This window comes from Salmo salar, chromosome 14, assembly GCF_965601325.2.
Source record: "Salmo salar chromosome 14, fSalSal1, whole genome shotgun sequence".
Taxonomy (NCBI): domain Eukaryota; kingdom Metazoa; phylum Chordata; class Actinopteri; order Salmoniformes; family Salmonidae; genus Salmo; species Salmo salar.
Window position 1 is genome coordinate 14642967 of NC_138304.1, and position 14000 is coordinate 14656966.

A 14000-nucleotide genomic window follows, 5' to 3' on the forward strand; every position below is an offset into this window, starting at 1 on the left:
AGACTGTAACTACCAATTTGGATATTGAGATCATTATATTTAAGTGCTTTTGAACGGGGTATGGTAGTAGGTTCCAGGTTCATCGGTTTGTGTGTCAACTGTAACGCTACTGGGTTTTTCCCACGCTCAACGGTTTCCCATGTGTATCAAGAATGGTCCACCACCCGAAGGACATCCAGCCTACTTGACACAACATGGGCAGCATCCCTGTGGAACACTTTCGACACCTTGTGGAGTTCATGCCCTGTCGAGTTGAGGCTGTTCTGGGGGCAAAAGGGAGTGCAACTTAATATTAGGAAGGTGTTCCTAATGTTTTGTACACTCGGTGTATAGATGCATCTAATCAAACGTACACCCACACATTTTATGAAAGGACTATACGTATGTTTATAGTATGTGTGCATGCATATCCAATGCTTTGAGATCTTGTCAATTAGTATGGAAATAAAATCTGTGTGATTCAAAATAAATAATTTCACATGTCATGCATTGAATTCTACACATGTTTCCTAATGACAGTCGTCAGTCAGAATTTGTGTATTTGCCTAGTGACCCTGTCATAGCCTATTGCAGAGCTCCAAGATGAAGCTCTGGCATATTCCATTGGTGTGCAATAAGACAGATATTGTTCTGTTGTGGGCTTCTTATTGGCATAGTCAGACAGTAATGTGTGTCATCAGGGCCTTCTGAGGGCCCTGAGTGAGATTTTGTCATGGGGTGGAGAGAGTTTTAAACTTGGGTATGTGTTCTTGGGCCCGTGTCTGGTCTGTATTCGGCCATGATAGCTGGCTAGACTAATTTACCAATCTAAAAATTGTTAGCTGAAATGGCTAATTGAGTGACTGACTGACATGAGAAGGGAGAACTGCTGATGCACAACCAAATGTCGAACTTGCACCTGGTGTATTCTACTATTCGAACTCTGAACAGTAAGTGTTGCAGTTTTAAAGTGAATTTTTTTACATATTTTGCCGTGGAGCGTAGAGAGAATTTTGCAGTTTTAAAGTTCATTTCTTGCAACTCTATTGACATAAGATAAAAATTCCTGACGCAAAACCAAATTTTGAACATGCAGCTTGTGTATTCTACTATTCTAATTCTCAACCGTAAGTTGAGAACCTGATTAAGTTCCTAAAAAAATGTAATAATTATTATTATTTTGGGATCCCTCTAGCGGCCTGGGGCCCTAAGTGACAGCTCATGCCTGGAGGCAGGCCCTGGGTGTCATAAAGAATGGAGCATATAATGGGAAAGTCTTGTAAAATAGACATGTCAATAAACAATTCAAATCTTTCTCAACATATAGGCTAAATATATTATTTGTTTTTCATTTCTGTCGCGCGTTTTTGTAGAAGATTAATGATTTATTACGGAATGATAAAAAAAATAGGCCACTTTAATGGTTGCACTAGGTAATATTTGATCAATTTACTTGAGTCTTTTTGAAATGGTCATAACCACATAGGCCTACAGTGACCACGTTTACATGCCCACACTGTATTCCGATAGTAGCTCATGTCACGCTTAAGGTCTTATTCGGCATAAGCTGTTTACAAGCACCTTTTTGATATCTCGCTCACAAGTATCCATGAATTAACAGAATATTATAAAAGGTTTAAGTTCATATGGGTTATATGGAATAGTAACTAAAATATGGATACTGACTGGAGGCCTATAACTTCTCACATATCGCGTAATATATTAACTCCTGCAGAATTATGCGTTTCTTACAGTAAAAGGATACAACAAGTGTTAATTTTGTCTCGAACAGGTCGTGGAGAAATATTTTTTGGAGAAAATGGGAATGGGCATGTAACGTTATCTTTGACACTTATGCAAGCAGACAGTATTTCAACCACATAAAGTAGGCACCCAAGACGAACAGACGTATTATCAGAAATGTGTTTAATCGTTTTCTCAGCTTTTTATTTCCTTAAAACAAGTCAAACTGTTGATATTTTGCACAGGACCAATCGTTCCACTGTTTTGGAGTTATTGCGTCTTCTCCCCGGTCCCTAAATGAAACTGACAACTTTACCTACACTGAACAAAAATATAAACGCAACATGCAACAATTTAAAAGATTTTACTAAATGAGTTAATAAGGAAATCAGCCAATTGAAATAAATTGAGTAGGCCCTAATCCATGGATTTCACATAACTGGGAATGCAGATACCTTTAAAAAAAAATGAGGGGCATGGACCAAAAAAAGTCAGTATCTGGTGACCACCACTTCCCTCATGCAGCGTGAGTTGATCAGGCTGTTGATTGTGGCCTGTGAAAAGTTGTCCCACTCCTCTTCAATGGCTGTTCGAAGTTGCTGGATATTGGTGGGAACTGGAACACGCGGTCGTACATGTCGATCCAGATCATCCCAAACTTGCTCACATGTCGATCCAGATCATCCCAAACTTGCTCAATGTGTGACATGTCTGGTGAGTATGCTGGCCATGGCAGAAATGGGACATGTTTCAGCTTCCAGGAATTGTGTACAAGTCCTTGCGACATGGGGCCATTCATTAACATGCTGAAATTTGAGGTAATGGCAGCGGATGAATTACATGACAATGGGCTTCAGGATCTCGTCACGGGAAGTCTGTGCATTGAAAATGCTATCAATTAAATGCAATTGTGTTCATTGTCCGTAGCTTATGCCTGCCCATACCATAACCCCACCATAGGGCACTCTGTTCACAACGTTGCCATCGGCAAACTGCTCTCCCACATGATGCCATACATGCTGTCTGCCATCTGCCTGGTACAGTAGCGGGATTAATTCATGAAGAGTATACTTCTCCAGCGTGCCAGTGGCCATCGAAGGTGAGCATTTACCCACTGAAGTCGGTGATTACGCCGAACCGCAGCCAGTGCAAGACGGTTTCAGACAGTTTGTGCAGAAATCCTTTGGTTGTGCAAACCCACAGTTTCATCAGCTGTCCGGGTGGCTGGTCTTAGACGATTCCAGAGGTGAAGAAGCCAGATGTGCAGGTCCTGGGCTGGCGTGGTTACACGTGGTTGAGGCCGTTTGAACGTACTGCCAAATTCTCTAAAACGACGTGGTAGAACATTCAGTTCTCTGGCAACAGCTCTGGTGGACATTCCTGCAGTCAGTATACCAATTGTACACTCCCTCAAACTTGAGACATCTGTGGTGTTGTTGTGTGACAAAAATCCACATTTTAGAGTGGCCTTTTATTGTCCACAGCACAAGGTGCACCTGTGTAATGCTCATGCTGTTTAATTAGTTTATTGATATGCCACACCTGTCAGGTGGATGGATTATCTTGGCAAAGGAGAAATGCTCACATTAACAGGGATGTAAACACATTTGTTAGTCATATTTTGTGCACAATCTTTTTGTGCATATCGAACATTATTTCAGTTCATGAAACATGGGACAACACTTTACATGTTGCGTTTACTGATCAAATCACATTTTCAAATTGTATTTGTCACATTCGCCGAATACAACAGTGAAATAGTTACTTACAAGCCCTTAACCAACAATGCAGTTTTAAGAAAAATAACAAGTAAAAAATAAGTATAAAAATAACACTAGCGAGGCTATATACAGGGGGGTACCAGTACAATGTGTGGGGGCACAGGTTAGTTGAGGTAATATGTACATGTAGGTAGATTTATTACAGTGACTATGCATAGATAATGAACAGAGTAGCAGCAGTGGTAAAAGAGGGGAGGGGGGGACAATGCAAATAGTCTGGGTAGCCATTTGATTAGCTGTTCAGGAGTCTTATTGCTTGAGAGTAGGAGCTGTTAAGAAGCCTTTTGGACCGATGTGAGACATTATTCTGGTGAACACTACTTTATTTAGTCTTCTGGCGCAACAAGTTATGACAAGAGAAGCTGCATGTATCTAACTATAGCCTAGTTGACAAACAAATGGACTCCCTAATGTTGGAAATGATAAGTGGAAACGTATAAGGGGTGAAAGTAGCCTAAGCCAGTAGGCTCGGTGTATCAGAAAAATACATTATTATGGCGGATCAAACTGCGGCATGTGTAGCCTACTTTTTAAAAGTGATTTGTTTGACAATCCGACGACTCATCACACCACACCCATGATATGCGAAACTGAGCCTGCGCAGACCGTGAAAAACAACAGTAAACGGGATAAGGTGTCGACATGTCACAGTATCCCGTCTAAAATCAGCTTATCCCGGGCATCTTATCCGGGTTTCTCATGAACGGGAATCAAGATTTTTAGGGTTATTGTAAACGGGATAAGATGTTTATATGCGTCAACTCAAAAACAGAATACTTTAGTATCCCGAGAATAACTTGATATTGGTATAGATGTAAACGTAAAACCCATGATCAAACTTTCCTGTGAGCGCAACAATCCCCAAATGACAACTTCCTCCCATCGGCGGCAATCCCTCCTCCAACCGATGGGCTGACACATTTATCTGTACAATTATTAGCTGTATCTGGGAAGTTTTTTTAATCCGTTTTGGTGATTTGGAAATATTGATGTGCGCGAAAGACTTGTAATGTAGTGCGCGAAAATTCACAGGGAAGAAATAAAGCGATGACGGCATCATTTACGGTTGCTTTATCGCCTGAACTGCCACGGGTATGCAGTTAGATAGTGCTAACCATTGTCGGAGTTTTTGGTTTCGGACTCCGAGTGCTTTCCGAGGAAATAACAATTATGTTACTCAAGAGATAGTGAACATTTACGAAATTTGATTCAAAGTATCGCTTTAATTCATCATGTCTGATCAGAATTACTACTGGACAGTCTTGCCCAGCTACAAAACAAGTTTTGTGACTGGGGCCATGATGAAAAGATCGAAAAGGTAATCTGATTTTCTTCTATCATCTGATTTGTCAAACTACTTCAATCAGTGATAGTGTAAGACTTATGGATGGGACCCGCGCATTTTAGCCTATTGCTTTGACTAAGACAATTGAAACGCAAAATGCAATCACCAGACGACAGACTAAAATGACGTCGCTTATTTCATGTTTTTTGTTTTAGATTTTCTCTTAACAGTAACTTTCCCATTTACAGCCATAGTACAAATTTGCCTTTGCTTTCATGTTGTTCACTATGGTTTCGCGTTATGGTCTCAACTACTGTATTTTGTCGGTTTACATCCGCCCTAGTTTTGTTTTTCCGATAGAGAAACGTGGCCATTGTAGACTATGCGGTTATTGTTGCCTATGTATTGTCTTATAGAAGCAGCAGCTGTCCATAGGGACACGGTATTGTTCATGCAGAAGGCTCACAACTTGTTCATTACAGTATAGGCCCCACAAACTCAACTCTTGACATCGAAGCCAGTTCCATTTTTTTTTTTTAATTGTTCCCCTCTACAGATTTAGACCTGGGACACCAGGTGGGTGCAATTATCAGGTAGAACAGAAAACCAGCAGGCAGCTGACCAAGCATAGGGTAGGAGTTGAATGCAATTGGTATAAGTTATACAATAGTCGAGCTAAAAATGCAACCTGGACTCAGGGGTAGATGTAACATAGTAAATGGAAATCCAGGATACTCAAATTAGTATATGTAGTGCTGAGCGATTAACCAACATTTGTTATTTTTTTGGTTAATTGACCAACTTCAGATCAATTATTTGAATGCCATTTCTGTAGAGAGAAATCAGATCAAGCCTGAGTTGTGCGATGTTGTAGGGAGTTGTTGTTTCCAACAGGCAAATATTCTGTGTCGTTTAGCACAGAACATGGTAATTAACTACAATGACCATAATCCATTGCGTGCCCCCTTAAACTTGTCCGTTCTGTGCGGTGCAGACACAGAGAATGAGAGAACGCAAGATCTAGAGGGATAGAAAGCAGTTGTGTCGTGACCCTGAAAATGCATGATCAAAGTGATTTGATAGTTGGTATTCAGTAGTCATAAAAGTATACCTTATTTACTTTGAACTACTAAAATGATTTTGTCCGACTGCATAGGCAACAGCTCTATAGAGATGATGACTTGGAATGAAATCATATCACCAAATAAAACAAAGATTTTATTAAAGTAATGTGAGAAAATGATGGATAATAAGCAGTAATGTGCAGTCACTACCATCATGGGGCTTTTATTACATGTTTTATTCCGTGTTACAGCATTCATCCCACATAATCCATAGTGCATTTAATGTCTAAAAAAATGTGAAAGGGAAAACTTTCTTTTTATTTTTTTTAACCGAAACTGAAAGGGGGATACCTAGTCAGTTGTACAACTGAATGCATTCAACTGAAATGTGTCTTCCACATTTAACCAAACCCCTCTATATGTTAAAGTTTGGTATGATATGTATTAATTTGTCGACATCCTCATCTATTTTGTATGTATTGTTAATAATTACTTTGGATGTCCATCAATTTCATATATGTTATGAATTTTTGATATGTACTGTATGATATGTTACGAATCCCAATTTGTTGTGGCTAAAGTTGGCTAGGTGGCTAATGTTAACTAGGTTAGTGGTTAGAGTGACCTTAGGGGTTAGCTAACATGCTATGTAGTTGCTAAAAGGGTAAAGTTATCCATGATGAGATTCAAACACAACCTTTGCGTTGCTAGACGTTCGTGTTCTACACCCACCCAACTTTTTGTTTCTGCCTTAAGTAACCTTCTGTCTTATGTAACCATATCTTACTAATTTCCTAGATTCTCATTTATTATGTTACGTCTAGTGTATGAGACTAGGCTGAAATATAAAGCAATACTGTATAATTTACCTTTTAATAGCTGGGCAAAGGCGCACATTTCAGCAAATAAACGCCTGTTTCAAAAAACGCCGATGTAAATAAATTGTTTACGAGGTTACCATGAATTGAGGTTTAAATTAGCAAAAGCTGTGTGCATTAAAGCTGCAATATGTAACTTTTGGGGCGACCTGACCAATTTCACAAAAATATTGTGAGTTACAGATATGTCATTCTCATTAAAAGCAAGTCTAAGAAGCGGTAGATCTGGGGCGACCTGACTGATTTTATTGCTTTTTGAGGTCAGTTCACAGATCTATTCTATGTGTGCTATTTCTACGTTTCCCGTGCTTAAGATTTTATTTTTTTGTGTCTAACTTTCTGTTTTTTACACCAGCTGAAAATACAATATTATTGGTTATGGAAAATATATTTCAGTGGTTTAGATGGCACAATGATTCTCTTCGCTATACTTGCTTGTTTTGTCACATAATCTGAAATTAGGCGAACTATTCGAATTTTAGCAACACGGAGATGGCAGAGCGATTTCTGCATAGTGAGTCCATCTTTAAGAAAATAAACACCCTGGCTATTAATTGAAGTTGTATGGTATTCACATGGGTTCTCTATTTAGTGATATGAACTTAATAGAAAAAGCAGGGTTGGCACTGAATATTTATTGGCACTCAATGTCCTTTAACATTTTAGTATAATTTTTGTAACATTTTGTAGAAAAGGTATTTCACTACAGTAGCTTACATTGGCGATTCATTAAATGTCTGTAGCCTACATGTTTGACCACAGCCTACTACATTTTTTTTAGAATCCCGCACCTCAAGGTGCGCCTGACCGCTAACACCAGCAGTGTCAACAGCCAAGCATTCACCACAGTCTCTGTTCATGACAAACCTGCCTATTTTTTTATTTATTTATTTACACTTCGCTTCCTTATGCATGGTACTGGGTAAAGTCCCTACTAGCAATACAGGTTGTTGATAGACTGAGACAGAAATCATTTCCATTGCCTCTGTGTTTTGATTGTGATTTGATTTCCACAAAGTTTGACGAAATAATAGTCATGAAAATAATTTTATTACAAGGGGCATCTTTTGTAATCCGATCTCTATGCCAACCCAGAAATGTCAGACTCAGTTGTCGTCTGAGCTCCTCAATTATTTTAGGTCACTGCCAGCGAGATGGTTTTGATATTACAGTGGCAGCCCAACATCAACAATGGGGGCTGGGGATCCGTCATCTCCGAAAACAAACAAACTGAAAATGAGTTCCTTCCATTCTGTAAATCTACCCCTGGCCATGGAGCCTGGTGGGTACACACCCTGCAGCACTGTAGCCCTCTAATAACAGAGACAGTTTTGAACCAATGGACTGCTGAGCTCACTCATTTGGGTTTATCAAAATTGTGCAATTCAACCAAATTAGATGGTCATTACGGCCCTGCCTAGATTGTGATGGGGAACTATAAGCCAAAAACAGAAGGTCCAAATTATTTTCCAACACAATTTGAATGATAAATCTGCTGTACCATGACTTCTCAAAACTTGTGGTGAAAGTATGTACTGTATCATACAGGCAAAATATTCATAACACCTGCATGTTACATTCAAGCCCCATATCACAACTCTGTTTACATTCCACTATAATGTGTCACAAAGCAATTCTCTCCCTTTTTTTTCCCACACAGTTGCCGTAACAACAAAAGGAGTCTGGCGGTCGGGACCCCCTCGCCCTCACTCTCCCGACCACTCTCACCTCTCCCCCTTGCCACAGGTAGGTGTTGTTGTGAGCTGTCTCCGCACTGCACTCTGCATGCGATAGAGATACCAGACCTGCATGCGATAAACACATAGCAAACCAATCAGCATGTGACATTAGAGACAGCAGACCAATCAGGCCTTTCCAGTGCATTGTGCCAGCAGAGCACAATGCACACACACACAGCTAACCACATGATATGTGTTCAGAGTTTTCTCAGACAGGCGAACGCAGCAGCTGAGCTGACAAAGCTCAAATTACTGTTTGGCTTCTGTTTTGAAGCTGAAGTTACCGAAGACGTTCATGTACAGATCACGATCTCCCTACTGCGAAACCGGAGGGGTTTGTATCGCTTTAGGGGAATAACATGAAATATACTTCACATGAAAGAGAGAAAGGCTTCATTCATGGTTATTGGTTGTGAGCCAGTGGAGGACTTAGTAAATCTGAGACTTGTTATCCTCTTCCATTGTAACAAGCAGACAGTCGAGCTTATTTTCATCATAACAAATCCGGATGGCCAGACAGTTAATAAAAGTTCAATGCTACGGATGGAGTTGAGACTTATCAAGGGAGCGTGAGTTAGGCCCATCACAAAAACCCTGTCCTCTCCAGATCATATGGTCGTAAATATGCGTTGAGTTTATTGAATTCAGTTCCACCTGAGACCGATTGCTTTGCATTTAGGGTCGCTTGTCCTTTACTTGTGCGTCATCAGCTCCCAAGAATGACAGCGGGCTACAGTTATAGCAACATGGCCTATTTCTTCATAGTTAAAAAAACATGTCCCAGTGATAAAACTCTGACAGTCTGATTTGTTGTGTTTCAGCTGGAAGTAGTCCCCAAGAAAGCACCAGAAATGTATCCGCCAGTGCCTCTGCCAACTTCCAGTTTGCGCGCAGGTAAGAAAAAGTCCTATCTTTTCAATAAATTCAGTTTAATAGAAGCAATTTAGTTTTTAATTTGGCTGTGTTATTGAAGTTCCAAAAGTATTGGGTCAGTGACAAAGGTTTTGGCTCTGTACTCCAGCACTTTGGATTTGAAATGATACAATGACTGAGGTTAGTGCAGACTGTCAGATTTAATTTGAGGGTATTATATCGGGTGAACCGTTTAGGAAGTACAGCACGTTTTGTACATAGTCCTCCCATTTTAGGGGACCAAAAGTATCGGGACAAATTCACTTATGTGTATTAAAGTAGTACAAAGTTAAGTATTTGGTCCCATATTCCCAGCACCCAATGACTACATCAAGCTTGTGACTCTAAACATTTCTTGGATTCTTTTGCTGTTTGTTTTGGTTGTATTTCAGATTATTTGGTGGCCAATAGAAATAAATGGCAAATCATATAGTGTCAAAAAGTATAGATCCTTCCAGAATTGCAGAGGAACGAGATGGTTTGGTACAGTAGGTAACCTCCATCACTCCCATGACCACAGCATGAAAAACCTATTAATGAGGAGGACAGTGCTTTAGAACGAAGCCAGCTGAATGGCTAGGGGCACTCGCGGGACATGGGACTTGTTATTTATCAGTGCAATTTTAAAGGGAGCGTCACTATGCATTGCCCATGCTCATTATTCGTGGCTGCCATTATGATGTGTTCCGAGCAGAGCCTCATGTCAAGTCTATCATGCTTCACATTGTATCCAGTGGTGGGCTTGCTCACAGTCATTCATCCACTTTGGTGGTTAACAGCGCAACCCAGTCAGGCTTGAGGACGGTGAGGTAAAGCCTTTTATGGTACAGTATCACTGTACCATACCATAAGCCTTAAAGATAAGCGGGGGAAATCACACGGGACATTTTAGCCGTGCGCAAGTTTGCGTTAACTTGCATGACACTGCTAAATTTACGGAGGTTTCCGAGATGCTGCTGTGGACAGATGCTGTGGCTGCACTATGTAAGGTGTTGAGCTGGGATAGTTGTTGACCTACTCATAGATTGCAGTCTGTTGTGCATGCAATTATTTGGCCACGTAAACAACACCATGCGAGTAATACTGTCACATAATAAAATGGGTGCCATGGGTATCTTTCAATCAAAGCTGTTACCGGAACTTTGTTATGGTGGAAAGCTCCCAGGTTATGTCCACATTTTCCAGATGCTACAACCAAGTGTGTTTTTGATTTAATGTACTAAAGCAAATGTTTAACCGTGTGAAACAAGAAGGGACTCAACTGTACACTAGGCTGTCATTGTAAAGGAGAATTTGTACTTAACTGACTTTCCTAGTTAAATTTAAAAAAAAAATCGAATCACATAATTCGCCAATTGTTTTGGCTTGCCCGGAAACCTCTGTACACAGGTATTGATAAAAAAAAAACACACATCAAAACAGCCTCCCTTTTCATTCCTCTCCAGCGGTATGGTACCTTAATATTAAATATCACTATTATTAACCCCTTACACTCGTGGAAATTGGCCTATATCGATAGAGTCCAATTGAAATGTTTCTAACACAATTTTAAAAAGCATACGCATGACTATGGTAGCAATTGAAAGGGAACACTGGGAGATTATGGGGAGAGAATAAGATCAGAAAAAAACGGTTACTGGCGTTTGAGTAATAGATCTAACTGGGCGGCTACACACCTCATCAAACTGTGCAAAGTTCCTGAGTGATTTCAATGCACCTTTTATGACTCAAGGAAAGAGCCTTAAAGCTCTCCTAGCTTTGCCTTTTGAGGAAGTGTTTGGAACACAGCCCTGCATTCCCACCTTCGCACAATTATAGAGTGCATCTAATTTACTGTTGTAATCCAAAAACCTTCCATTATAAATCGCAATCTGGTTCAGGTGGGCATCATTTTGAAAGCGTATTATATTTCCAACATGGCTACCTCAGCTATAAAACACAATCTTACGGTGTTAGGCTTTTTAAAGGCACTTCAGACCAACCGATTTGTAATTTTGGTGCGCAAAGAATGGAGTCATGAGTGCATTCAAGTGCGTGTTTCCGTGGCAAATGTTCTTCACAGTACGACAAACAGGCTCATTGTTGTCAGGACAAGCCAGGGTATAACGCATGTCATCTTTAGAACTGTGGATCAAACACAGCGATCATAAACGTTGGTACTGTAAATTACAGGAGTTTTCCAATATGTAAATGTTGTTTGGACTTAAGGGTGTGTGGTTTTGCGTGTATGACATCAAAGTGGTGTTTATTATAATCTTCAATGTCTCATCTTTCAGAACACATCGACTCCTTTCGATTCGCAGCGTTTCCCTCACTTGGACAACAACAAATGTGCAAAAGTAGCCCAATTAGCGGGGGTGGGGGGGGTTGTTGCGGGCAGTGCTTAAGTTTAATGTCTGTCAGTCAAAACCCATACAGCGATCTGAAGCGGAGAACCTGAGATCTGACGTCATGTATATAACATGTTACTGTACAGCCACTGCGTTCCAATTTAGGTGCTTATCAATGACAAAATCTGCCGTTTTCAACCCATCTACGGGATTGACGAGTCCTATGAGTGGAAAGGTTTAATAATACATCTGAGATATGAAGAGAAAGGGACATATTTCAGCCGACTAATCCTTGCCCTGATACCCACAGAAACCCCAATCTCATTAAGTCAGACCTGATTTGTCGACATGTCAGTCAAGCTGGTTGTACAGGACGCTAACCTGATGCATGAGGAATATTGTGGCACACATGCCATTATGGATCAACTCCATCCTAGAACCTGTCAGGGGAAATGGGCCCCGAAGTAACATGTTTGTCAACATGGCGTGTCACATTTTGTAAATGAAGATGTTTTAGTGAGTTGTGGTGAGGTGGGAGATTTGGCTAGGATGTAGACTGAAGTGATTGAGCTGAAGGGGTAGTGCAATGTGTGTGTGAAATGACTCATTAGGCAGGTGCCAATGTGTTCATAGCATTGTTGCCTGATATCAGCTGTTCAGATGTTGCCTGATGTTCTGAACCTTGACTCCAGTCTGTGAGCTTCTGACCGCTCCACCGTCTCACTGACTGTTTTTGTCTGTCTCTCTGTCTGTCATAATGTGATGAACCAGTCACCTGGCCCGCACTGAAAGGTAGGAAAACATTTGTCTCCTTTCCCCCCCCCCTCATGTCAATTTTAAATGCTACTCCATTTAAACACATTAAACAGCTTTTGGTAGTGCTTCGTGATTAACTCTCAAGAGGATGTGTAAGAGATTGAAACGCTCACAAGCGCCATGTCTTTCCAGAGCGGATGGCCGGAGATGGTCTGTGGCCTCCGTCCCCTCGTCTGGCTATGGCACCAACCCCCCCAGCTCCTCAGTGTCTGTAAGTGGTCCCTCTCTTCCTCATTTAAATATTTAAGCCCTTCTTCCTCCAAGACCAGCAAGGGAGTTTTTTTTTTATTTATTTTTTATTTTTTTTTCTCCTTGTCGTCAATACTCAATATAGCTGTCAATCAAATGTCTATGTAGCAACACCACCTTAGAACATGTGGCTGTTAAGTTCAGTATTTTAAGGTTAGTAATAGAAAGTAAGACATTTTATACAGTAGAAGACCTCTAAACAGGAACCAGGGAAGACGAGGCACATGTAAAAAAAAAAATATATATATAAAAAAAAATTGGGGGGGGGGGACGACTCGTCTGGGATATTCTGTCCTTTTTGGGGCTTGGGTTGCATATTCTGTTTTAGGCGCTTGTCCGGGATATTCTGTGTGTGTGCCTTGTCGTTGTTCCGGGATTTAAGTCTCCTGGCCTTGACGTGGCTGTAATGGTTCACCACAGAATGGGTTTAATGTTCATCTCTATATTGTCTGTTGGCAATATCCCCTATAAACAGCCGAGTGTCCTTTTCAGCACATCTGTGAATGATGTAAACCAGCTGTGGAACAGTTGTAAGAGCAGGACTCCAGAGTCACCTGATGGGAGAACAGTAATACTGATGAAACGCCTCGCAAGCCCTCCTCATCCATCTTAAGCTTTTTGTCAGTGTTTTGGCTTGAGGGAGTTATGGTAGAGTGGAACTTAGGAAAATGACTACTTTGTAGTTTTTGTACAATGATTTATTCATTAACCCCCATGATTAAAAGCCCAAAATAACCTAATTTGATGTGAGATCCTCACTTAACTTTTCAGTTGCTCAGGGCATTGGTTGTTTGCTTTGCACTGCTTAACGTTATTTCTGTAAGGTTGATATACTTTGGTATTTTTATATTTGTTTTTATTCCCATTTAGTTTTTTAAATTAGTCATTCATTTTATTTTTAGTTAGTTTTCAGACCTGACTTGCTAGTTTTAGTTATATAAAAAAAAGTGTGTCTTAGTCAATGTATTACAATTATAAAGTCAATTTCAATGTGTCTTAGATTCAATAGGAAGAGTGCCGAGACAAGTAAAAAAAAAATGGTGGAAGGAAACTCTCATCCATGTTTATATCAATCTAATCCTTTAGAATTTTAATGGTACATGTAAGAAGAATCAAGTTAGCTACCTGTTGATAGTCATGCACAAGCTAGGCGTGAAAAGCTTGAGGCCATCTCCTGGCCGCACTTAACAACCATATTCAGTAAATCCTCCAAAAAGCTTGAAA

At 40.3% G+C, this 14000-nt stretch overlaps 1 protein-coding gene across 3 annotated transcripts in view; it reads left to right on the forward strand.

Annotated features, from left to right (window-relative positions):
- The window catches only part of LOC106568951 (microtubule-associated serine/threonine-protein kinase 3), a 60108-nt gene that overhangs the window by 2312 nt on the left and 43796 nt on the right, over positions 1 to 14000 (forward strand). Inside the window, exons 1-5 of one of the 3 annotated variants that reach the window (XM_082960751.1) lie at positions 4370 to 4821; positions 8391 to 8476; positions 9291 to 9363; positions 12483 to 12503; positions 12660 to 12738. In XM_082960751.1, the coding sequence (XP_082816877.1) occupies positions 4736 to 4821; positions 8391 to 8476; positions 9291 to 9363; positions 12483 to 12503; positions 12660 to 12738 (345 nt within the window). In that variant the 5' untranslated portion in view covers positions 4370 to 4735. Of the gene's footprint in view, positions 1 to 4369; positions 4822 to 8390; positions 8477 to 9290; positions 9364 to 12482; positions 12504 to 12659; positions 12739 to 14000 lie in introns of those variants that run through there. The other 2 variants (XM_082960750.1, XM_082960752.1) reach the window with 2 other exon arrangements.